At 49.7% G+C, this 23,649-nt stretch overlaps 9 protein-coding genes across 9 annotated transcripts; 5 read left to right on the top strand and 4 right to left on the bottom strand.

Annotated features, from left to right (window-relative positions):
• Nucleotides 1–1,386: 1,386 nt before the first annotated feature.
• On the top strand, nt 1,387–5,713 carry T310_0353 (Kinesin; the record flags this gene model as incomplete). The annotated part of the gene is made up of 11 exons (XM_013476782.1): nt 1,387–1,389; nt 1,436–1,500; nt 1,555–1,804; nt 1,844–1,906; nt 1,973–2,260; nt 2,294–2,567; nt 2,657–2,759; nt 2,812–4,963; nt 5,242–5,316; nt 5,424–5,508; nt 5,652–5,713. 11 exons carry the CDS (start codon nt 1,387–1,389, stop codon nt 5,711–5,713), a joined length of 3,420 nt encoding a protein of 1,139 aa, XP_013332236.1.
• Nucleotides 5,714–6,457: 744 nt separating this feature from the next.
• T310_0352 (uncharacterized protein) lies at nt 6,458–7,783 on the bottom strand (the record flags this gene model as incomplete). The annotated part of the gene is made up of 1 exon (XM_013476781.1): nt 6,458–7,783. The coding sequence occupies one exon, from the start codon at nt 7,781–7,783 to the stop codon at nt 6,458–6,460; it is 1,326 nt and encodes a 441-aa protein (XP_013332235.1).
• A 442-nt stretch (nt 7,784–8,225) lies between these two features.
• Nucleotides 8,226–9,081, top strand: T310_0351 (Protein get1; the record flags this gene model as incomplete). Its single annotated transcript, XM_013476780.1, has 3 exons — nt 8,226–8,312; nt 8,429–8,615; nt 8,726–9,081. The coding sequence occupies 3 exons, from the start codon at nt 8,226–8,228 to the stop codon at nt 9,079–9,081; spliced, it is 630 nt and encodes a 209-aa protein (XP_013332234.1).
• Nucleotides 9,082–10,227: 1,146 nt separating this feature from the next.
• On the top strand, nt 10,228–12,071 carry T310_0350 (uncharacterized protein; the record flags this gene model as incomplete). Its single annotated transcript, XM_013476779.1, has 7 exons — nt 10,228–10,266; nt 10,382–10,400; nt 10,477–10,546; nt 10,584–10,593; nt 10,656–10,698; nt 10,731–10,867; nt 11,310–12,071. 7 exons carry the CDS (start codon nt 10,228–10,230, stop codon nt 12,069–12,071), a joined length of 1,080 nt encoding a protein of 359 aa, XP_013332233.1.
• Nucleotides 12,072–12,418: 347 nt separating this feature from the next.
• T310_0349 (Ribosomal biogenesis protein Gar2) lies at nt 12,419–13,879 on the bottom strand (the record flags this gene model as incomplete). The annotated part of the gene is made up of 3 exons (XM_013476778.1): nt 12,419–13,067; nt 13,133–13,784; nt 13,846–13,879. The coding sequence occupies 3 exons, from the start codon at nt 13,877–13,879 to the stop codon at nt 12,419–12,421; spliced, it is 1,335 nt and encodes a 444-aa protein (XP_013332232.1).
• Nucleotides 13,880–14,100: 221 nt separating this feature from the next.
• T310_0348 (uncharacterized protein) lies at nt 14,101–14,708 on the top strand (the record flags this gene model as incomplete). Its single annotated transcript, XM_013476777.1, has 3 exons — nt 14,101–14,199; nt 14,252–14,479; nt 14,553–14,708. The coding sequence occupies 3 exons, from the start codon at nt 14,101–14,103 to the stop codon at nt 14,706–14,708; spliced, it is 483 nt and encodes a 160-aa protein (XP_013332231.1).
• Nucleotides 14,709–16,089: 1,381 nt separating this feature from the next.
• On the top strand, nt 16,090–17,104 carry T310_0347 (uncharacterized protein; the record flags this gene model as incomplete). The annotated part of the gene is made up of 3 exons (XM_013476776.1): nt 16,090–16,335; nt 16,407–16,974; nt 17,040–17,104. The coding sequence occupies 3 exons, from the start codon at nt 16,090–16,092 to the stop codon at nt 17,102–17,104; spliced, it is 879 nt and encodes a 292-aa protein (XP_013332230.1).
• A 666-nt stretch (nt 17,105–17,770) lies between these two features.
• On the bottom strand, nt 17,771–18,457 carry T310_0346 (uncharacterized protein; the record flags this gene model as incomplete). Its single annotated transcript, XM_013476775.1, has 2 exons — nt 17,771–17,962; nt 18,251–18,457. The coding sequence occupies 2 exons, from the start codon at nt 18,455–18,457 to the stop codon at nt 17,771–17,773; spliced, it is 399 nt and encodes a 132-aa protein (XP_013332229.1).
• Nucleotides 18,458–20,446: 1,989 nt separating this feature from the next.
• T310_0345 (Propanoyl-CoA C-acyltransferase) lies at nt 20,447–21,886 on the bottom strand (the record flags this gene model as incomplete). Its single annotated transcript, XM_013476774.1, has 2 exons — nt 20,447–21,329; nt 21,393–21,886. The coding sequence occupies 2 exons, from the start codon at nt 21,884–21,886 to the stop codon at nt 20,447–20,449; spliced, it is 1,377 nt and encodes a 458-aa protein (XP_013332228.1).
• Between the last annotated feature and the right edge of the window lie 1,763 nt (nt 21,887–23,649).

Raw genomic sequence — 23,649 nt, 5'->3', positions numbered from 1 at the left:
AAGGAGAAGAAAAGAAAGAGTCACGGTCTGACCAGCAGGAACGGTGTTGTTAACAGAAGGGAAAGGAAAGGAACGAGAAGGTTGTCCAGGACTAAGAGAGAGGGAGGGAGAAATATGAAGGCATCAATGACAAATTCACTCTCCGTCATGACTCTGTATGACAAGCGAGGCTTGTAAAAAAAAATCCTGGTCTCGATACCTGTGGAATCAAGGCGCCTGAATCACTCGACAGTGAATGGTATCCGTCCAAAAAGCGCTGTAGATTGTAGTGCACATGGTTATCGAAGAGGCTCATGAAACACAGAGGTATCCAAATCAAACAATAGAGGCCATTCATTTCTCAAATGACGGGTGCTGGTGCCGTCGATTCGCCGAGGCCATCAATAAGCGTGTTTCTGCTTGGGCCGTGAAGTGAATGCGCCGTGGCCTTTCACTGGCTGGCATGGACCCATTGGGGCATTCATCGCGATCTGCTATTGTCTTTTGGGTCGACAGCAACGTACAGACTACCATGTTTCAAGAAAGAAAGCAGAATGAATCTCCAGTGAAGGCTCGCGTGGAAGATCGGATCTTCGCATAGCCAGCCTGGAGGCGATGGAGTGGCTGAGAGGGCAAGATGGGCGGCATTGGTGAGACGAGGTTTGGTGCCTGGGCGGCTATCCCACTGGCTCCCTAACCGCCAGGAGTTCCATCCTAGTCAACACGTGATCGAGTTCATGATCAACCATTGTTCTGTATATAGTGACCACTGTATCTTGAGGCCTGAGTAGTAGCAATTTTCTGTGACCATGTGTTGCACTGATTCCCAGCTCCACTGGGCGTGCAGCCTCACCACCCATGAGCCAGCCTTATGGAACGAATAGTATTGATAAGCGCTGGAGACAATCAGCGCTACCATTAGAGCCTCTCAGGGGCTGTTCTCATTTCGAGGCTTCTTGAACTACTCCCATAATTACCTTATGCGAGAGAGAAGAAATTACATCTCTATTACAAAAAAGCTTGAGTGGCTTTGCAACCCAGGTAACTTCACACCTGTTATCAGATCTCAGTAAACCAAAGGCGATCGTCGCCCAAGGCTGATCCAGGCGTCTATTGCGCGCCTACTGTTGGGTACTAAATTCATGCAGCTGATCCAGTTGGGTAGGTGGGCGCGTACACATTGGGAACAATCCATAGGAGTCGCGGTAGAATATACTTCTCCAGGCAGGTTCCCTGCCCATATTCTACCCATATTTGCCATGTTTTCTTTTCGTATTTATCATCTACTTTCCAGGCGGGCACCCTATTCATATTCCATATTAGAATCTTAGCCATATATCTCATATACTCCCTATTATCTACTTTCCGGGCGTGATCCTTCTGTATATATATTCCTCTCAGGTGATAATGGTTTGTTTTGCACTTCTGCAATAACGGCATCTACTGACTCGTCAAGTCCACTGATAGCGTCTCTAGAAATTTCTTGAAGACACTCGTGCCATGTGAAGATGCAAATATTGAGTGAGGAGAGACCAGACAAATAACGTAGGAATTGTACTGATTGATTAAATCCAGCATTGTGGCTGTTCACGGCTTAAACCCCAAGGACAAAGAGTTCCACGCTGAGGAGACATGGAAGTCTGGCGATAAGCTATGGCTGAGGGATTTTCTGCCGGAGCAGTTGCCGCGAGCAAGAATCCTGCTGTTTGGGTACAATTCCAACGTTGGCTTTCAATCCTCAGCGGCAGGGGTGCGAGAGCAAGCAATCAACCTTCTCAACAGGTTATGGCTCGAACGACAGGCAGGTTATAAGGAATTGAAAAACGTATGCCGGGCCGCTTACGCTAACTTTGAGATTTAAAAGGGTGTCGAAGTCAGGCCACTGATATTCATCGCTCATAGCCTCGGTGGCATTGTGGTGAAGGAGGTAAGGAGACCTTCCTCAGGACACATAACTTGTATATTGGTTTCAGTGTGCGCTGAATTCATCCAGGCTCTGGTGCAGGCTAAACTCGGGGAGAAATACTTCTCCATTTGTGCCGCCACCTATGGTATTGCATTCTTTGGGACTCCCCATCGTGGGAGCCCCTTTGCCCGGTTTGGAGCTATCATCGCAAAGATAACGAGAACTATTCTCAGAAATCCCAGCAACACGTTCATGACGGCCTTGAAACAAAATGAATTATATGCAAGCGAACTCTTCTCGAACTTTCAGCAGCTTGTGAAGTCATATCAGTTCCTGAGCTTCTATGAGACGAGGTCCTTCAAGAACCTGGGTTTGGTTAGCGTTGGCCTTTCTTCATGATCAATGTAGAACACTCTAACAGCATCAGCCGGACAGGTGGTCGACAAGACATCCGCCACCCTGAACCTGCCAGACTCGCGGGAGACACAGATCGCTTTGGACGCCGATCATAAGAACATTTGCAAATTCGCGAGTGCGTTGGACGAGAACTATAAACAAGTATCACGAAACATAGTCCACATGGCGAACTGCGCCACGAAAGCATTTGAAGAGCAGTCGTTGGAAACAAACGGTGCGATACTAAAGACAGCAGATCCGCTACCAGAGGCAGAACGCAGCATTTGTAGGTGACCTGGACGTTATTGAAAATGCCTCTTTACGTAAAGCTGATGGGGACATATTCAGTCATGATACCATACTCGCGGAATCCAGACTTTGTAGGACGAAACGAGATCCTGCACCAGCTGAAGGATCGTTCGAAATCGATCGGGGAAGCTCATTCACGTGTCGCGCTCTTTGGCCTGGGAGGCGTAGGGTCGTTGTTGCCCCTATTTCCGTTTTGGTGCTTCAACTAACAGATCCTTCAGGAAATCTCACATCGCCATTCAATTCGCTTACCTTTTACGAGAAAGTCGACCAGAAGTCTCTGTATTTTGGATCCATGCCAGTAGCCCGGATCGCATCTACGAAGGTTTCCGCAAAATCGCTCACGAATGCGACATTCCGGGCGCAGAGGACGAAGATGAAGACGTATTGTCTCTTGTCAAAACCTGGCTTGAGAGCACGTCTCAGAGATGGCTGTTGATCATCGACAATGCTGATGACATGTCGCTTTTCTTACCGAGCAATACCACCTATCAGGGAAAGGACTCTAGTATACCCTTCGAACCAACTTTGTGTATCTCAGACTACCTGCCTGAGTGCTCACAAGGCTCGATCCTCATTACGACTAGGAATAGAGCTGCAGCAGTCGCTTTCAACGGTGGACGTCCTCGAGATCTCATCGAAGTCAAACCTATGACTGAACTGGAATCGACAGACCTCATCAAGTCGAAGCTTACAAATGACTCTTCCCACCACAGCGAATCCGAAATCAATGAGCTTGCGGACCTCCTTGATCATCTTCCGTTGGCGTTGGTACAAGCGGCAGCTTTCATGCAGCAGAACATGATAAGTGTCAGCGAATATCTCGCGTTGCTAAAGGATGGGGAAGAGACACAGATGGACTTGCTGTGTGAGGCCTTTCAGACCTTAGGAAGGGATTCCCAGGTTCCAAATGCAGTCGCGACAACGATGATGCTGTCTATCAACCAGATTAAAGGAAAACAGCCGCGGGCTATCGAGATTCTCTCTTTGATGGCCTTCCTAGACCGACAGGAAATACCCAAAGAATTCGTTCAGAAAAAGCAAGACCGCATCCTGGATCTGACAAAAGCCTTAGGGGTTCTCAAAGCATTTTCACTGATTGCAGAAGGACAGACTCCAGGGACGTACAGTCTCCATCGCCTGGTTCAATTGGTGGTCCGGAAGTGGTTGATACTGGAGGGACAAGACCGGGAGTATGCTGAGAAGGCCTTGGAAAAGGTGGACGCGCTGTTTCCTGACGCCGAGTTCGAGAACTGGAAGATATGTGCCGCGTATCTCCCTCACGCCCAATCCGTGCTAGAATTCACGCAAAACGCTGAAGGACAGAACTTGAGGAACAGAATACATCTCCAAGCTGGTATTGCCTACTATATGTGGTCGCAGGGCAGATACAAAGAGGCGGAAGAACTAGATATACAAGTCCTGGAAGCGAAGAAAAAGGAAGTGGGCTTGGAACATATGGAAACCGTGGAATGCATGTCGTATCTGGCATCGACATACGCCGACCAAGGTCGCTGGGCAGAAGCAGAAGAGCTGGACAGACAGGTCGTTGAATTGAGGAAAAAGCTGTTGGGCCCGGAGCACCCTGATACCTTGACGAGCATCTCTGTCCTGGCGAAAACATATATGCATCTGGGCCGTTTGGGTGAAGCGGAGACTCTGGCAGCAGATGTCTTGGAGAAGACGAAGAATAGATTGGGCTCCAGTCATTTGGATACGTTAACGGATATGAACGTCCTGGCGTCTATCTACATTGATCAAGAGCAATGGGGCAAGGCAGAAGAGCTCTGTCTTCACGTATGCAGGTTAAGACAAGAGAAGCTTGGGATTGAGCATCCAGACACTTTGACCACTATGTATTTGCTGGCAATCATCAATGCTGGCACCGGTCGGTATGGGGAAGCCGAAAAGCTCGCGTTACAAGTCGTCAAGGGAAGGGAGAAACAATATGGACCGACCCATCATTTAACCCTTGATGCGAAAGGACGACTGGCGAGCATTTATGGGAATTTGGGTAAATGGAAGGAAGCAGAAATACTGACTCGTCAGGTGCTGGACGGCAGAATGGAGCAACTGGGGCCGTCTCATCCAGATACGTTGACTACCAAGGCAAATCTGGCCATCCTCTACTCGAATCAAGACCTCTTAGACCAGGCGGAAGAGTTGGAGGTTGAGGTCGTTGAGCAGGAGAAACATATACTAGAACCGGACGATCCATCGAGGCTGGTCACCGTGAGCAACCTCGCATGGACTCGAAAGCGCAAGGGCCAGCATGCCGAAGCAGTTGAACTGATGGAGGAGGTAGTGAGACTCCGGACGAAGAGATTGGGTTCTGATCATCCAGACACCAAAGACGCAGCGATGACCTTGGATGTATGGCGTTTGGAAGAGGAATGTTTGGGATAAACATCGGGAAGAGATGTTGGGAGGAGCCTTGGGACACCTGCGAGATTTAGCGGGGCAGGAATAACCAGCATTGGCGGAACCAGCGATCAGCGTAGAATGTGGTAGATCGAGAGTGGCTTGCGGGAAAACCACACCTCCATAAATTTCTCATCTTCTGACCATTGTCTTCTTTTGCCTCCCCTACCCATTGCCTTCTCTTTTATTGTACAAAGATATCCGTATTTCTATTCTGCCTGTGTGTTTAGGACAAGATGACTCGTGGAAACCAGAGGGAGGTAGCTCGTGAGAGGAACAGGAAGAGGCAACACGAGAAGGGAGTGGTGAGTTTAATCTCTTTCCTTTTGATCTTGCTCTGGGAGAAATTGGAAATCCCACTTTGAAGATGGTCCCTTCAAACAGTGGCTAATCTGCATACCATATGGAATAGGGACCCAAGAACACCATGTCCGGCAGTGAGTATCAGCGCGTAAGAGAGCAACAGGCAGCCATCATGCAAGAGAAACAGCGAAGAGGTACGGCAGCTCTGCTTATACCTGATGCGACCAGTTCCTTGAGGGGGATCCATAGCGAATGCAACACAAGAGATACGGTGACTGGCACATTCATTTGAGTGACTGTATTTACGGAATCGTTCTGACATTTGTGATTTGGACAGCGGATGAGCGCAAGGCCGCAGAACAGGCAGCGGCACTGGCAGCGAAAATGAAGAAGAAATGACATTGATGACAACTTTGAATTCCGTCTTGGACAGCATATTTGACGGCCTATGCTTTCATCCCATCTCGCGCGTTCGTCCCATCTGTGACATCACTTCCCGTGCCTGTCGGGATCTACCGATCATACCCTCCTCCACTTTAATGCGTCCCTAGCGCGAATCGGACCGAAGGCTGGTCAGGCGTTGAACATGGTCTCCAAGGCGAATTCAAAGACATACACTCGGGGAAATTTGCCTCCCCTCGAGATCGAGGGCGGAAAGAGGCGGAGATAACTGGGAATTGGATTTTTGCATGCTTTTCGGATTAGCGAGGCGTCGATTGGCGTTCTGCAGCGTTCTTTTTTGGGGCTTTTTTTCTTCTATTTTTGAGTGTCAACTCGAAGGGAATTTCTGCATTTGAATATGAGACATGACTGCATTTATCTTGAAAGAAAATAAAATCTTTCTTCTTTCTATGTCTCTCCACTCTATTACTGGTATGGTTCAGAGATACTCATGACCTGCGTGTTTCCAAGTAGAACTTTAGAGGTTGGATGGATTGGCAAAGGGGGGAATTCAGCTGAAAAAGGAGTGCTTGATGACTGGAGATCTACAAAAAGTGTGAAAGGTTCCTGGTAGAGGACGTGTCTGTCTGCGTTGTTTGTTTCTTTGTCTGATGGATAAGGGAACACCCTACTTACAATCTTCCAGACCCTATTTCAACCGATGATTATGGCAATATTTGAACTGTATCTATAATGACGTTTCTATCGGTGATCGAAGGATGCGCCTGTCTGTCCACTCGCGATACTATCTACATGTACACCGGCTGCTCGCAATCCTCTCGCTTTTTCCATCAACTTCTTCCATCGCGGATCTGGCAGCAGTATGGTATCGTTGACAAGGCGTCCCGCGCCTTTTCCTCCTCCAGACTTGTTATCAATCAAACTACTGCTACTCACACTCATTTCGTCGTCCCAAATACACGAAAAGGGAGATGGCAATATCTCTGGTCCGAATCTCCGTACCATCAAGTCAACGAAGGTCCATAGACTCTCGCCTTCCCAGGCGGTGATATTCACCGCGAAATGGATGACCTTGTCTACTACGCTCCTCTGTCGTTGAAGACGAAGATCCTGATCCTGATCCTTCTCATCAGCAGGGACAATAGTCTCAAGTAAATAGAACAGAAATGTCCATCCGGATACGTCTTGCAGATGGGCCAGGCACCACGTCAAAGTCTGATCGACCATGCATTCCGCTAACTGGGAGGAGAGGGATGACTCCACGGAATCTTCGTCCTTTCTGACAGTAGCTTCAGCAACGACACCGGCGAAGAAGCGCGAAGCGGCAGAGTGAAGCTGTCGCATGTAGCTGAAAGCGTAGTAATTCTTCGGATGCTGTTCACCTGCTCGTAGTACGACAGCCAGTTCAGCCAATATGAGGCTCTGCACGTCCTCTGCCGACATACTGGCTTCCTCAATCCGCTTCTCATCGACAGTAGAGTCTCGACATGGCTGCCGGAATTTGAATTTCATCAACTGCGTCATCACCCACAGCCGATGCTGCCACAGAGTCGGCGACTTGGTATGCCTGTGCAAAGGCGAGCAGAGATATGTCGTCATAAGACTGCGTTCTCTTTCCAGCAGTTTCAGGAGGAGACGGTGATCATCATCAGGGTAGCTAGAGAAATTCTTCGTTGACTCAGAGCGGACAGCACTGCGTTTTATCAGAGCGTTTAGCCACCGTTTCCTCCAGTTGCATGCTGTCAGATGTTCGCAGTCGAAGAGGAGGATGATCTCTGTAACGATGGAGTCGTCATCTGGAACTATATCGCCATCGTCATTGCGGTGATATCCTCGTATCGCTGCTAGGAAGTCATGATCGTCCATACGGGCCAGCTTCTCAAAGAATATCCGTCTGGCAGCTATGTATGCCTGTACGAGAGCTTTCTTGGTGATGCCGACGAACCTGCCATCCTGCAGGAGGGGATCCAGGCCTGGGGACAGAATCTCGATTTCGAGGACCTCATCATCCTTCCTCTTGGACAATAGCTCGGCCAGTTCTCGGTAAAGATCTTCTGGCGTGGACATTTGACAGGGGTGATTATCGCAGTGTTGGGACAGTGGTTCTCTACTCCGTACTCCGTCCCGTAAGATCCAGTGGCTCGAGCGTCCCGCAGCTCCGTCCTCCGTAATCCGTACCTGGCTGTCTAACTGGCGCTAAACGTCATTTTTGTGTCCTTCTCTCTCTCTCTTCCCCAACAAACAGACGACACAGGCTTGAGGCTGGTTACCTCCTGCGATTGGGCTTTTCGGCCTCAGGTACCTACCTCGTCTTATGCTGGTCGAAGATCGCCTGCCGGAGTTGTAAGCCTGCAGCCTCGTCGATCAATCAGTCTGCACGTGGCCAGGCGCCTGCTTGACTTGTCCGGTGCGGAAGCTCACCGGGTTGTGCGATCCTACGAGCTACAACTCATTTACTTCTTACATTAATACTGCTAGCTTTCGCGCAGCGAACGAAGCGTCCTCCAATATGATCTCTCTTCTCTGGCTTGTTTTCTTGGTTCACCTGGCCATTTACCTCGTCAACACGATCGGCGCAAGCACGATCGACAACCTGGTACGCTATTCTCGTTGAGTTGGCTTGCTTTTCCTCCTTCGCCTGCTGCGCTGAAGAACTCCGACCCCCTTGATTTATGAAAATACAGCCAGCTGACTTGTGCGGATACTGTACAGCTATGGATCCTCTACCTCAAACTGCCGACCTCTGTCTCGAAAGATGCCCGAGAACACTACCGGTTGAAGCGCGAGGTGGTCCAGCTCAAACGGGAGATGAACGCCACCAGCTCGCAGGATGAATTTGCCAAGTGGGCCAAGCTGAGGAGGCGACACGACAAGGCCTTGGAGGAATATGAGGCGAAGAGTTCGTATCCAGTTACACGTCTTATGGAGACGTGCCGGCCAGCCGGGACGCGGCTTGCCCTGCACAGTTTTGAAGTAATTCTTAGACTGACTGCATGCTTGACATGACAGACAAAGCCCTCCTCGCCAAGAAGACTTCCTTCGACTGGACGGTGAAGACGGCCCGTTGGCTGAGCACGAACGGATTCAAGCTGTTTCTTCAATTCTACTACGCCAAGACTCCCATGTTCGAACTTCCTCCAGGCTGGATGCCCTACTCGGTGGAATGGATGCTGTCCTTCCCCCGGGCGCCTCTCGGCACCGTCAGCATCCAGATCTGGAGCAGTGCGTGTGCGACGGTGATCACTCTTACGGGCGAGGGCGTAGCGTCTCTAGTGGCAAAAGGGCAAGCGCGGAAAGCGCAGCCCATCTCGGCAGGAAACAATAGACCAGAGAAATCCGAAGCGGCATCCAAGAAGGAGTTATAAGTGTTGAAAGGCTAGAGGCGTAAGGGAAAATGGGGGAGAGATGAATATTATTTATGACTTTTTAATTCATTCCGTCCATGGGCGGACTCATGCCATGCATGAAGACTTTTTTATGATGATATAGATATAGCCTTCATGCCTACAAAAATCAGGGACAGACGTGGTCTTGCCTTATGTTCGTCAGATATAATTGACAATCTTCAAGGACCCTATGCACGGTGGCAGGGATCTCTGTGCTTGACTCTATAATGATTGTTATATCATCACACGAACATGCAGACCAACTATCTAGTATAGTATTTGAGTCCGGCCCCTTCGACAGGGCTTCTGTGAGATGCAGGCAGGACGAACGCTTCGTACCAGCCTAGCATCAATCACCGCTTTACCATAAGCTACAGACTCGAAAAGAAAAAAAAGAAGGGAAATGAACTCCTCGCCTCAAGAATGAGCCCCATTGAGTTACCTGATCCCCATCCCTCGAAAGGGATGAAAAAAGGACAGGCAATCGCATGACTATCCAACCACGACTAAGAGCAACCCCCAAAGGGTCGAAAGACCCCCTTCCTCCCAGAACCCCAACTGACCACCATTGTTTCTACCACGACCTGTGAAAAGTCCTGGCGTCGGGTACAATCGAGGAACCGGGGAAAGGAAGGACAAGGGGGCGTAAGCCGCTATCGAACTGCTTCTATGGCGGCGCGTTTCCGCATTGCCTGACGAGAGCCAAACCCTTGAAAGAAGGATTTGGGCAGGATGTCCGGGGACTTTCTCCCAAAGCCTTTTTAAAAAAGGAGGTTGGTATGAGGCTTCTCACCGGTTTGTTCAGGGAGTACCTCTGTGCGTGAGCTTTGAATGCGATTCTTTGAGCGAGGAGTTGGAGAGAGAAAAAAGAAAAAGTAAGCGAAGCGAGCTTTTTTATATAACTGGTAAGAGCGGGAAGTCACGTGTCTATTAAAAAAGCCGTTTATGTTGTTGCTGTGCAAACTATGCAAACTATGCAAATGCATATTCGAGGATTCCATGTGATCGGTCCTTGGTTTGGTTTGCAATGTTTGCAATGTTTGGCTGTGAACGAGGACAACAACACTGTATAATAGTGAAAATCACCTTTTTCGGCCCCTCTTTTGTGTTTTGTTCTAATGGAAAATGCAGAAAATGTGTCATGACACTCTGAATCCCTTTCCAGTGTGTATAGGATGAATGGCTCAAGTTCTGACGCAGAGTTCCTTGAATAAAAAGCTCCCACGTGACAGGTTTCCGAATTGATCTTCAGGCTGAGCCCATGCATGATCCCTGTTAGTTAGGTACATTTACATATAGTAAGTTATCCAAAGTTAGTCCGGAGTAGTTAATAGTGATGCCTTGGATCAGGCTGGCTGTGTTACATACATATAGCCCAGGTTGCTGCTGCTGATGATGCGGAGAAGAAGCGGTCTGTCTGGTTTACAGGGGCTTCCCTGGATAGGTAATTATGTACATACGAAATAAAAATGCCGACACAGACAAATTAGTGTATGTTGTTGTTTGAACAGAGAAAGAAAATGAAACATTAAGACATCGTCATGTTTCAACAGCGCACAGACATCATTCTTATGGACGGAGGTACTCCGCAGATTGGTAAATAATATTTAATGGAAATAGGTAATTAGTTAGGCTGAAAGTTTCCCAACTAGCCGAGAAAGCCTCTAGTTTAGTCCTAGACTGGCCACTTTACCCCAGATTTTATTCTTGGCCGTCTATATTCTCTCTTGTCGCCTTCTTTCATAGGATAATATCCGATCGTCAGGTGGGTTTGCGGGAAAGGCGGACTCTCCATACGCCCAGTCAGTCAGGCTTCATTCGTCTGCCAATCAGCGATGTTATTATTACTCTTCTTGAATCAATTGCTACGTAGATCGAATTGTGGAGATGTGGAGAGTGCAGGCGTACTACAGTACAGGATCTACCTAGGCAATCATTAACGTAACAGGTCTTCCGTACCAACGAATATACTTAATCCTTGCAGGTCCCCGACTGCCATACTTTCTTTGTCTGGTTTCTGCTCTTGCAGCTTCTTCCTCTCTCTCGCCGTCTTACCGTCATCCACGTTTTCCTGTCCCTTGTTGTCGGTTGTCATCGGGTAGCATACATACACAGGCCTCGTCCTGTCCACTTCACTCACCGCCAGCACGCTCCATCAAATATCCAGCTCATAGATAGAAGTCAAATAAACTGTCATAGACATCTAGACGCATACAAAATCATCTTTTGTCCAAAAAAAAATCCATCCGATGGAGTCTCGTCCGGCCGTAAACGGCAAGGAAATGCTCGCCATGCTGAACGGCAACCAGCAGCCATCGTCATCATCACCAGGAGCAATCCGGGCTTGCCGGCGTTGCAAGAAGCCCGAACCATCCAACCCGTCCCCGGAGCAGAAACTCAAACGGTGTTCTCGCTGCCGAAGCAGTCTGTACTGCTCGCGCGCCTGCCAGCGCGCAGACTGGAAGACCGGCGGCCACAAACGCGCCTGCACGTTCGGCGCCATGGCCAACAACTGCTATCTCGACAGCCTGCCGTCGGAGGAAGAGGCCATGGACCAGCTGATCGACGCGTACCGGCTCCGGGTGGAAGATGACTTTATGTACCGCGGCCACTTACATGGTCGGTACGCCGAGAAGAAGGCCGATAAGAAGGAGAAGGACGACGACGAGCAGCAGGACGAAGAGAGTCCTGCCGTGCGGGATTTCAGACACTTCCTCGACCTGGCCGAGGCTCAGATTGGTAAAGAGCAGCCCGAGGACGGCAAAAAGTCCAGCATCCTGCCCAGCTGGTGGAGTCCGGAGAAGAGGGCCATCTGTGAGCGTCGCGCCATGGGCACCGGCTGGTCTGCGCTTCACCACGCGGTGGAAAAGGAAGATATCCAGGAGCATTACAAGGACAGTATGATGCCGATGAAGTTGCGCATGTTGGCAGAAGCGGTCTATGGATTCAACGTCATGGAACGGCGATAGAAAAAGAAAGGAAAAAGGAAAGGTTCACTGTAAGCCCACTTGTTCTCTTTGTACTTCTACATCGTGATCGAAATTAGAAACAAGAACTGCAAGACAAAATGAAATACATGCGTATTCGACGAGGTATACGTACGTACATACACCCAACAGAAAAGAACAGGAAAAAAATAGCGACTCAAAATATCCCTCGTTTACTGGTGTAACCTAAGCCTTCACCTGCTTTTTGTCTTTTTTGTCCTTTTTATCCTTTTTGACTTTTTCGACCTTTTCGACCTTTTCAGCCTTTTCAGCCTTCTTTTCAGCCTTTTCGGCCGGTGAGGCAGTTGTAGCTGCAGCATCGGCAGTCTTTACGCTCGAGGCAGCCTTTTTTCCTTGTTCTTCTCTTTCTTGTCCTGCTTCGACGACTTCTTTGGGGTATCATCATCACCAGCCTGCTTGTCCGCATTATTGGTGGATGGTGCCTCCAAGGCCTTCACGGACTCCTTTTCGGTGCCGTTCGCGACAGGCTCAGCGGTCGGCTCTTCGATAGCTTTGGGTGCGTCCTTCCCCTGAACAGGGACCTCGTCCACGGATTTCAACGCCGGCATCTCAAACTCGTATCCCAGCGCCTTCAGCTTCTCTGCCTTGGCACGTCTTCTCTTCTCCTCCTGCTCGATCTTCTGGGCCCATTTCTCTCGAGTCTTGCCCCTTTCGAGACGCTGCTTCTCGATCCGATTCCAAGGCGTCCGCTTGAACCGCCGGTTGGCGCCCTTCCAGATCTCCGGGTGCAGTTGCTCCTGAGGAACGAACTTGCATTTAAGGATATGTCCGTACATCAGGTAGTTATCCATGGTCTCCGCAACAATCTTCGCGACGGAAGCCGAGGCGAATTCTATAAAGGCATAGTGCTTCGAACGGCCGGTGACACGGTTGCGAGAGAGACGGAGACGGGTGATGTCACCGAATTGAGAGAAGTAAGCGCGCATCTGGTGCTCGTAGAAGCCGTGCGGAATACGTCTAGACGTAGAAATGTTAGCATACCAGGTAGAAAAAATGACCTGGGAGCAAGACGATGAACATACCCGACGTAGATAGTACCAGGTTGCTCGACATCATCATTCTTCTTTTGTTTCTTTATGATCTTCCGTTTTGTCTTCTTCGAATCAGGAATCCGTGGAACAGGATGGTTCGGGTCGAACCCTTCGTCCTCGGAGGGGTCTTCCTCATCCCCGCTGCTCTCGAAGCCTTTGATAAGTTCGGCCGTCCGGTCGTCCTCGCCTTCATCAGACTCCGAGTCGGCCTTCGAGTCTGATGCATCGTCGGACTCTTCAGAAATAGCCTCGTGCTTTTTCGCTTTTGCGTCTACACCATTCTTCTTGCTCTTGTCCTTCGACTCTTTCGCTTTAGCAGGTGCCTGCTCCTCCTCGGATTTCTTCGACTGCTTCTTGCTAGGCTTCGAAGGCTCGGTTTGGATCTCAACATCAGAATCCTCGTCGTCGCTTAGGAAGTCCGCTGCCCGTTTGCGCGGCTTCACTTTCCGTGCGGGTTCGCTGTCCACCTTCAACGACTTCGTGGAGGTCTCTGTGCCATTGGTCGCTTCTTCAGTGGTATCCTTCTTCTTCTTCAGAATCGACTTGGGAGGCTCTTCGGAAGTCTTAGCGGGCATAGTTGCAGCGACCTTCTTCGACTTTTTAGCTGGAGGGTCGGCCACCGCGGCGGTCGCGGTCGGGGCATCTGGAGGAAGTGTTATCACGCGATCACAGTCTGAAACAGTGGGATTGACAAAAATACTTACCCTTGCGCTTTTTGTCCTTTTTCTCCTGTGCCATTTTCTTGACCGTCAACCCAAACGCTTGGTAGATGTGAGCGTTCGGATGATACTGGCAGGCAGAGAGTGGTGCGGAATATTTTTTTTTATTCTTTTTCTTTTTTGGCGAGGCTCCACGCCAAGCCGAGAGAGCTTAAGCCCGCCGACTTAAGCTACAGCACGCCCGCTCCGTCTCCACACCAACTCTCCGCCATCACCGCGACCGCGAGTCGGATAGGTGTCATGGGGAAGAAAAACAAGCCCAAGGAATTGACGCACGAGGAGATATGGGATGACTCGGCTCTCGTGAGGTCGTGGGACGAAGCTGTTGAAGAGTACAAGGTTGGCGGTACCTCCAGCTGGGCTTCTCACGTGATCTAACACTTGTATAAAGCTTTACCACAGCATTCAAGCAAGAGGAGAAAATGTCGAGGAAGTGCTGCGAAAGGCAGAAGAGGCAGAGCTTGCAGGCCGGGATATCGGTGAGGTAGGCTATGAGGGAGAGCCCATGGACACTGAAACAGCCAAAACCGGAGCTCCGATGGCAGCTGTCGAAGATGAGTCTGCTGGTATAGCAGAGAACGCGCGACAGACTACGCAAGCAGATAATGAACAACCAGAAGTAAGTCAGATGCGAGACATTCATCTCTCTCTGTTATTTGGAATTAAATCAATCGTTGCTAATAATATTGCAGCCCGCCACATCAAACGCAACGCCTCAGCAGGAGGCTGGTAACGCTAATGTCAGCGGTGCTAATATTCCTTTTGCTGCACCCGAAGGAACGGCCAGTGTGCCTAATGCTGTTCTGGGAGATGGTGAGACACCCTATATGCTGGAGTGGAAAGAATGACAGATCCACTGACAAGTTCTGTGGCGCAAAAGTCCAGGATCAAGGGCTGAAGAATCTGATGATGGCATGGTATTTTGCCGGTTACTACACCGGTCTCTATGAGGGACAGAGACGAGCTGCCCAAAACGTCAATCCCAGTAGCAATGCCAATCCGTGACCCAAATCTGATCGAGTGTGGCTGATGGGGAGTGTCGACGTCCGTTCACTGACGCCAAGCGTATCAGCTGGGATCTCCCTGCTGAATTGGGAGGTTTCATTTCCTCCATTGGGTCACAACAGACCCTAGGTTTTCATGCAATGTGGTCTCGAAAATAAGCTTTCTTTGCATCCTGTGCACAGCCTAGCTGACAGGGGCGGGTCGAGATATGCACATCGGACTCTGGCTACAAAATTACATCTGATAAATACTTGAGATCGGAACCTAAGATAGAATGGCTACTTAATGGACCATGTTAATGCAGGTCATTAAACACGGAGTACTCCGTGTTCGACTGTCCATCCCTTGTTAGGGTTTCTACGAGTGGATCCTTATCGAAGAAATATATAGACACCTCCACAAGCCTCCAACTGCTAGTAACACTAGAGTGGTCGCAAGATCCGAGCTATCAACGATAAGATTGATATTATTGAATTAGCCACACATGGGAAGTGACAAATAAAATAAAAAAGGCAATGAAGGAACCATCTCGCTTGTCAAGTTGAGACGTTCGTCCCATTGCGGCAGCCGTCGACGGCTCGTGCGGCGCCCGCGGCAGCGATCCCTGACGTCCGAGACACAACTGCGACGCCTGCTGTCTTCACCAACGTCTGAAATAGCGGGCTGTACAAGAACAAGATTTTTAAGTCTTTCCCTTTCGAGGACATGTTGAATTTCCTAACTATGACAGGGTTATCATGCAAGGAGAAGAACGAGTACCCCGGACGGGAAATGAGCTCCTTCCCACGGGTTGAATGCTTCAGATGGCCTTTTCAGGATACATGAAACAGGCAACGTGCAAGAGAGTCAAAGCTTCAACGACCTCTACCCCCTTTTTTTTGTATCTACCCCAGGTACTTCCAATTTCAATGCCAATTAAATTAATGCTGTTGTCCTCTCCTAAACATGAATTCCAGAGATGCTTGCGTCTGCCATCAGCCTGCGGCTTTGACGAACTGCCCTTCGTTGCACCTGGTGTGTTTCTCTCTTTTCGATCTTCCTTTTTTATATAATACGTTCATTCATTGTGTATACCTTCTTTTTCTTTGAGACACGAGCAGGGCCTCGAGAATATAAAAAAAATAACAGAAGCGTTCTCTTCTACGATCTATTTCAATTCGTTTCTCTTGAGTCACGAACTGAACTTATACTGCTTCTGGTTCGGTTATTGGGACGAAAAGAAGGATGGCGAGACTCTTGACATTGATCTCACTCGCGGCGGGCCTCTTCTCGTTGACCGTGAACGCCCGGGTCCCTGTTTCTCGTCCAGAGTCTTTCGCTGCAGAGGTGCGACAGGTCGACGTCGAGACGGTCACGGTCGAAAATTCTGGCGGTGGAAGCTCAGTGATTATCATTGCCACGAATGAGGGAGGCTCCAGCCAGAATAAATACTGGAATCAGCCTGCGATGGCTGTGGGTAAGGTGCATCAGGTAAGGCACTAGGATCTATACTCAATCCGTTGCACTTTCGAGGCTGAATAGTAACTGATGTGTTGGTATAGGTCACTGTGGGTGGCAGCGCAGGCCTCGTCTATACCCCCGACAGCATCACCGCCGATGTAGGCGATATGGTGCAGTTCAACTTCATGTCGGAGAACCACACCGTCACGCAGTCGTCCTTCAACACACCGTGCGAGAAGCTGGCCAACGGCGTCGACTCGGGCTTCATGCCGAACCCGGGCAACAGCCTCAACCCGCCGCCGATGATGATGTTCCAGGTGAACACGACGCAGCCGATCTGGATGTACTGCCGCCAGAAGGGCCACTGCGGGAAGGGGATGGTCTTCAGCATCAACCCGACGGCGGAAAAGTCGCAGGCTGCCTTCAAAGCGGCCGCCATTGCGCAGAACGGCACTGCCAGCAGCTCTTCTTCTAATAGCGCGGCGGGATCTGCGTCCAGCTCCGCTGCTGCATCTGCTGCAAGCTCGGCGGCCGTGGCAGCGGGTAGCTCGAGCGTGGTGCAGGGTAGTGGCACGACCAGCAATGGAGGTACCTGCGCTTGCTCATGTCTCTGTGGAGCTGCAGCTTTCCCAGCAGGCGCTGGTATCGGTGCTGTCGGAGGATGGGGTGGTACGTTTATGTAGTCCTGTTTTTTTTTTTTAATCCATGACTGCTTGCTGATTGCTTATTTCTAGGTGAAATCTCGATTGTCTCAGCAGCAGCGAAAAAGCGTGCCTTGATTGACGATCACGGCCACTGATTAGAATAACATTGCTGAACGGTGGGCATTTGTACTGTACTGCACTGTACTGAAGAAGGATGCTGCTGTGATGATCTCTCCTGCATTGGCACTGATTGATAACCAGCTGCTAAACCACCATATTTGTTTCATTTCTCTTTCGTGTTCTATCTAGCTCTTTTTTTCCCCCCATCTTTCTTCTTGCCTGCTTTTTTCGTGGTATGGAGCTGTAAGTCTCCATAGCATTACCTCAGAAAAATATAATAATAGATCCGAATCGAATGACCGAGGGCGTGACCCTGTCGTTTGAACGGAGTAAAAACCTGCTACTCTCTGCTGTCTATCGCATACAGTACGGGAAAAGAAAACATTTTATAGATTAGACTTTGGACTATGTTGGATAGATTCTCTCTCTCTCAGAGAGCTGAGAATAATTGAAAAAAAGACCGCTCTTCTCTAACATGCAACATCACACCACACCGCTCCACACGCAACTACACCGTCCATCCATACAGCATCCCCGCAAGAAAATGACGTTCTCTCCAGAGTGGGCACAATTGACAGGAAAAGAAAACAATGAAATCCCACTCAGAGAGACTGGTGACTGCTTGCCGGTGATAATAGAACTAGAGAGGAGGGAAGGCCACTTCGTGATTGGCGCCTCCTCCTTCCATTTTGTTTGTTTATTTATTTGCCGCCAAGCAGAGGGACTTTGCCCAGGAGACCTCCTAGGACCGGGATGTTGCTGAGCGGGTTGTTGTCGTTCTTCGCGGGCGTGGGCGAGGCCTTTGGCGTCGAGGCCGGGGTGGGAGCCAAGCCGGGGGTAGGGTGAGCAGTGGGGGTGGGCATGGCGGAAGCAGAGGCGTCGGCGATGGCGTCCTGGTGGGATCGATGTTGTCAGTAGATATATATAGCCAGTATGGATGTATATGTCCGTATGTATATATGGATGATGTTATAGTATAGGATGGAAATCTCCTCTTGTCTCTCTCCCTCTCTGTGCCTCTCTCTTCCTCTTTCTATTCATTCAGTGCAATATATGTACTGTCTTGATGAGAGAGAGAGAGAGAAAATAAAGGATGGTGTATATGCCATGGTTTCCATCCAATTACTATTTCAACCAGGATTGGGGCAGGGGACCAGGGTAAGGGCTTCTGCAAGACCAACCATAAAGTCATCGTCAATGTCAGGCTCTTTCTGCTGCTGCTTCTTGGGCATCACAGCGCTCAGACCTGGGACACCGGCGACACTGCCCATCTGGCCCATGTCGGCGGCCATGTCAGAAGGGCCCTTGGCAGGCAGGGCGTTGGCGAAGACGGCCAGGACGACCAGGACGGCAAAGAGGAAGTAGATTCCGTTGCTGAAGCGGGCCATTTTTGTTTCCAGAAGAGTTAGAAGAAAAAGGTTGAATAACTTTCTTGGAAGAAAGGAACGTGTTTGATTTGGTTTGATTGAAGGAGTGGCTAGGCTAGAGGATAAAAGAAGAGTTCCTACTGCCCAGAGTAAAAAGGAGAGTGTGAACTTCGCGGTAGAGTCAAAAAAGCAATGGGCTGAGAGGACGAGTTTTTATACAATCATAGGTGATCGCATGTTCACCCTTCGTTGAGATCCGCAGCTCCACGGTCCGTACTCAGGAATGAGGGATGGAGAAAAGAAAAAGCTCCTCTGAAGAATTCAAGGGCCAAGGACACGAAACAAGGTTGGTTCATCGTCATGATCGTCAATCCACACGCGATTACAGGGTTAGCATTCGTCAACACGATCAGCTCGCCGATGCAAGGCAAGTATTCTTCACGAAGCAACCGCGAACTGAGTGGTCGACGCGCTCAGGCCGTAGATTGAATGAATGGATGTGATCGACAACCGTGAATGTGATTGTTGAGAGTAATCCCGAGAGAATCCAGGAGTACAAGCTTGTATAGTACATTCCACTGAGTGATAAGCGCTCTGAGAGGAGGTTTGCTCCCTTTCTCCCCTGTTTTTCCCGGCATCGACCCACGAGCCCTGTCTCCGCCCTTGCATCAGCAATCCAGGGAATACCTACACGTGCACCCCATTGGTGCAGACAAACTACACGCAGCTCAACTTCAGAGGGAGCTTGACAGCGCCATGGCTGGCGGTAGGGCTGACAAGAAGGAATAGCATAGTCCCGCGAAGATTCTTCGCAGTCATCCGCGTCGCGCATTCCAGAGCAAATTGCGTTAGTCATACACAGATGCACGTCATCAATTCGATACTAAAGTTCTCAATTCTCATTTGTATGTATCTCACTCTACTGACGCACAGCCCCTTGGGATTGTAGAGGCCGACGCAAATCAAGCGAGAATTCGACAGGAAAAAGATTTTCCCATCTCGATCTCGGCACGATTTTGACCTCAACCGTCATCGAAAGGACAGATGAGACTTCGAAAATGCCTTTCATGGACTGGAGGACTCTCTACGGAAGTCCGCAGCGTGAAGGATAAATGGCGATACGCGAAACTAGCGCAATTAGCATGAAAAGGATGACAAACAGAAGTTGAGTTGCATAGTGTTGACAAGCCATTGTTGGTCGCTAGCGCAAGTATCATTTTCTGTCGCAAGGACGACTCAAATGTTTTGAAATATCCTTGACGTGTTGTGCCTTCCATGTCCTCGACCAGAGCAGACGTGGTGGCATCATCTTCAATGGAAAGTAGAGACAATCCATCTTGAAAGAAAGCTCAATCCAAGTGAGACTCATCATTCTGAGTCAACAGAGCACGCTGTCATGTTAGTAATCATTCCATTGGGCATGTGAGGAAAAAAGTCTGTGCGCTGTAAAGCGAACCCGACCACCGCATGGAAGAGAAAAAAGCGAGAGGTCGCCGGGATTAGAACAAGCAAATCACTCTCGGTCTCTAACTAAAATTTGCAGATGGAATGGAGGAGCCGTTACCATCAACAAGGGTATAATTGGAGACCTTTGGGAAGTTGAGGAAGGAAAGGAAAGAAAATTCCCGCGGGCGGGAAGAAGGAAGAAAATAAAGTGTGGAGCGATGCCCGTGCATTGATTATGTCATCACAAACTATCGGACAAGACAACAAACTCGTCTCTGTATTTCTATTGTTTTCTCTAACGAGTCGTCAATCTTAATCGCATTTTTTAAAGCATTTAAACGAGCTTAAATTTTTAAGAAAAAAAATATTTATTACTGTTCCCATTATTGATCTCAATTGCAGTGATTATGACTTCAGAAAGAATGTTCTGTACAGTACATATCCACCCGACTAGATGGCAGGCATTCGTTGAATCGAGGTACAATCATGCGAACATTAATTGCTAACAAGGCGAAGTGGACGCCATAAATCCATTATTTATAGTGTTTCGTGTTTCTAGCTGAATTAAAATCGAGCCAGGACTTTCTCCTGCACGTCCGCCCGTGCCCACTCACTCGAGTTCTCTTTGCTCAGAACTGATCGGGCCTGCTCTGCTGTAAAGCCCTTGGCCTCGACGGCGGGATTGTAGCCCAGACCCGTAATCTTGGCGACCTCCTCCGACGAAACCGGGGTTGCGACTTTGCCATCCGCCCGCTTGTACACGGTGACCACGACAGCGCCGCCCAAGCCCAAGTTGTGCTGCAAGGCAGCCGACGTGCCCTCCACCAGACGGTTATTGGCCCAGCCACGCAGATGCCAGACCAGCTCGGCACATTGAGCAATGCCGGTTGCACCCAGCGGGTGGCCCTTGGAGATGAGACCACCCGACGGGTTGATGACCATCTTGCCACCGTATGTGATGTCTCCGCGACGGACCATCTCGTGCGCCTTGCCTGGTTCGCACAGTTCCAACGCGTCGATTGTGATCATCTCATTCGCCGAGAAACAATCATGTAACTCGCACACCTTGATGTCCTTGACGTTGACGCCAGCCTCCGCCGTGGCCGTGCGGCACGCATGACGCGCCATCTCGAAGCCCATCAGATCGATCGAACTGCGGTCATATATCGAGGGGGCGTCAGTCGCAAGCGTCTGGCCAGCAATAAGGACCGCCTGGTCCTTTAGATGCGGGCGAGCATCAAGGAAGGCCTGCGAGACAATGACGGCGGCAGCACCGCCATCGGAGGTCGGGCAGCACTGGAGCTTGGTGAGAGGCTCGTGGATCATAGGGGATTTGAGGATTTGCTCCAGAGTGTACTCGTCTTGGAACTGGGAATAAGGATTGCGCTTCGAGTGCTCATGGTTGATGCGGGCGATCTCGGCAAAGTCTTCTGCCTTCGCGCCGTACCTGTGAAGAACAATCAGTCAGCTGGTCTTGCCTGCATATAATTCAAGACTTGGTTGTGCGTACTTCTCCATATATTCCCTTCCAGCGTTGCCAAACATTTGCGCAGCAGCCGGTGCATTCGTAATGCCCCTTGTTTCCGCCATCATCAACCCCAGACGCCCGGTAGGGTTCTCTCTGTCATTGAAATAGGCTTGGAGGCTTCCCGGGTTCATCTTCTCGAATCCGATGACAAGAACACAGTCAGCCGCACCGTGCGACACCATCGTGCGGGCCATTGCCAGGCCCGTGGAACCCGTCGAGCAGTTGTTGTTGACATTGTAGATGGGAATCTTGGTCAGGCCGAACTGGTAGAAGACCCGTTGTCCGCAGGTACTGTCTCCATAAACGTAGCATGCGATACCCTGGTCGACATCGTCGTAGGTGATATGAGCGTCTAGCATGGCCTTGACGCCAGCTTCGAAACCCAGTTCATGGTAGTCAACCTTGCCCCGGGGCTTGATGAACTTGGTCATTCCCACGCCAAGGACATAGGCGGGGCCCGCTTGTCTCTTGCCCATGGTGATGTTGATTTACAATGTTGACTCTCGGGGTACAAACAATTGGCGTGTATGCCAGGTGGATCTCGGGAGATAAAAGGGCTCGAACGAGGATAGGCTATTGTACAGGACAACGATGGAAAGATACAATTCCGGGATTAGAAGAAAACTGAAATAGCACAATCCTCCAGCTCTTGAAATACGGATTGGAAGCTCGTATGGAGGACGCTGTGGTTTGCGGAGCGTTGATGTTTTGCGGGGAAAGATGGAGCCCGACCGAGGTTCCGAGGCTAACTTACCTAGCTGTGCCTACGATCTCTGTATGACACGGTTGGCACAGCTCCCTTGTGCAACTTTCTCTGGTGCTTGTTTGCCGGAGAGAGCCGATATTTGTTTGTTTCATCCATAGGTATTCTCTCTCTTTCTCTCTCTCTCTCTCTTTCTTTTTTTTTGGTTAAGTGCCTTACGTTTTCTCATACAAGGTTAGCTGCAAGGTTGTCAACACCTTCGAGTCACATGAGATTGCCACGGCATGGCCATTAAACTAGGCAGATCAACAGGAGATCTGGCCTCTGGCTGTGGTTCCACAGAGTAAATGGTGCGATCATGCTCCCGACCGGGAATGGCAGTGACAGACAATGCAGGAATAATGAATGTAGGATGGGAGACATCATGTAAACCAGGGTCCTTACATTGATCCAATTTATGTCTCTTGGCAATTTCTTAATCATGGTGAGCAGGTGACATCTTTCCTCTCACAGCCATCTCGCAGAATGCGTTCACGCGGAAGGGAGACTGGGGTGTCTATCGAATGAAAACCAAGAGCTACAGCGAAACTTGAGGAGACTCGAGCCAGTTATTGTCCAACCTTAAATAAATTCGCTGACTGATGGGCACGACGCCACATCCACTCCTCCTGGTGGCAGTGGTGGTGCGCCAGCACATATGATTCGAAGGAACTCCCCAAGCTCTCACAAGATAATGTCCAATGCCAAGTACCAATCGCTTCCTAAGTCTTCAGTGTCTGCCAGGGAAGGCTGTCCGTGTCAGCTTCCAAGGATTCCGTCTCGAGCGTCTAGCGCACTCATCCTCATTTGACATGGAAACTGCCTAAGCTTAGGGATTTTCTGGTCCGTATATAGTTCATCGCTCAGTCGAACCAATCATCAACGCTAGTAGGCAACGGAAATTTAACTGCTTGACTTGTATAACCGTTATAGGTCGTGTCCTGCAGAGCCCTTCCAGCATGTCAATTAAGGATGGCGTGGCCGACAGTGTGGTTTTCTGGAATTTCTCACTAAAAGACATTTCAATTGATCACGAAGGTCAGCATGACCTCAGAATCATGATCCATTAGGCGCTGCCTTCTGTAAACGTTGGGTTTCTCTTGTTTTGAACAAGTTTCTATGAGCGAATAACGCGAGGTTGTCTTATCAGGTTGAAGCTTATCAGGAAGACGATAGTCCAGAATGATTCCTGTACGACGGCATCGGAAAATTCATTGATCCCCAAAGCATATGGCGAAGAGATCGACCCGCGGAAAACCGCGCAGACAGAAGATATTAGTTCTGCACGTGTTGGGCTAGCTACCTAACCTAGCCGTCGATATCCATGTTGAGGTCATCCATCCCAGCCTGCTGTCAAACTCGACGCCATGCATCTGGCAGTGCGTGAAACCAGCGCAGTGTCCACACCAAATTGACTCGAGCTGTCCTCGATCTGGCTAGGGCTAGAACGTCGCCGTCGCCGTGGGTTAACTGGATGTAGTAGGCTGGTAGACAGAT

This window comes from Rasamsonia emersonii, assembly GCF_000968595.1.
Source record: "Rasamsonia emersonii CBS 393.64 chromosome Unknown ctg1118621759675, whole genome shotgun sequence".
Taxonomy (NCBI): domain Eukaryota; kingdom Fungi; phylum Ascomycota; class Eurotiomycetes; order Eurotiales; family Trichocomaceae; genus Rasamsonia; species Rasamsonia emersonii.
This window is presented reverse-complemented; position numbering and strand designations above follow the sequence as displayed.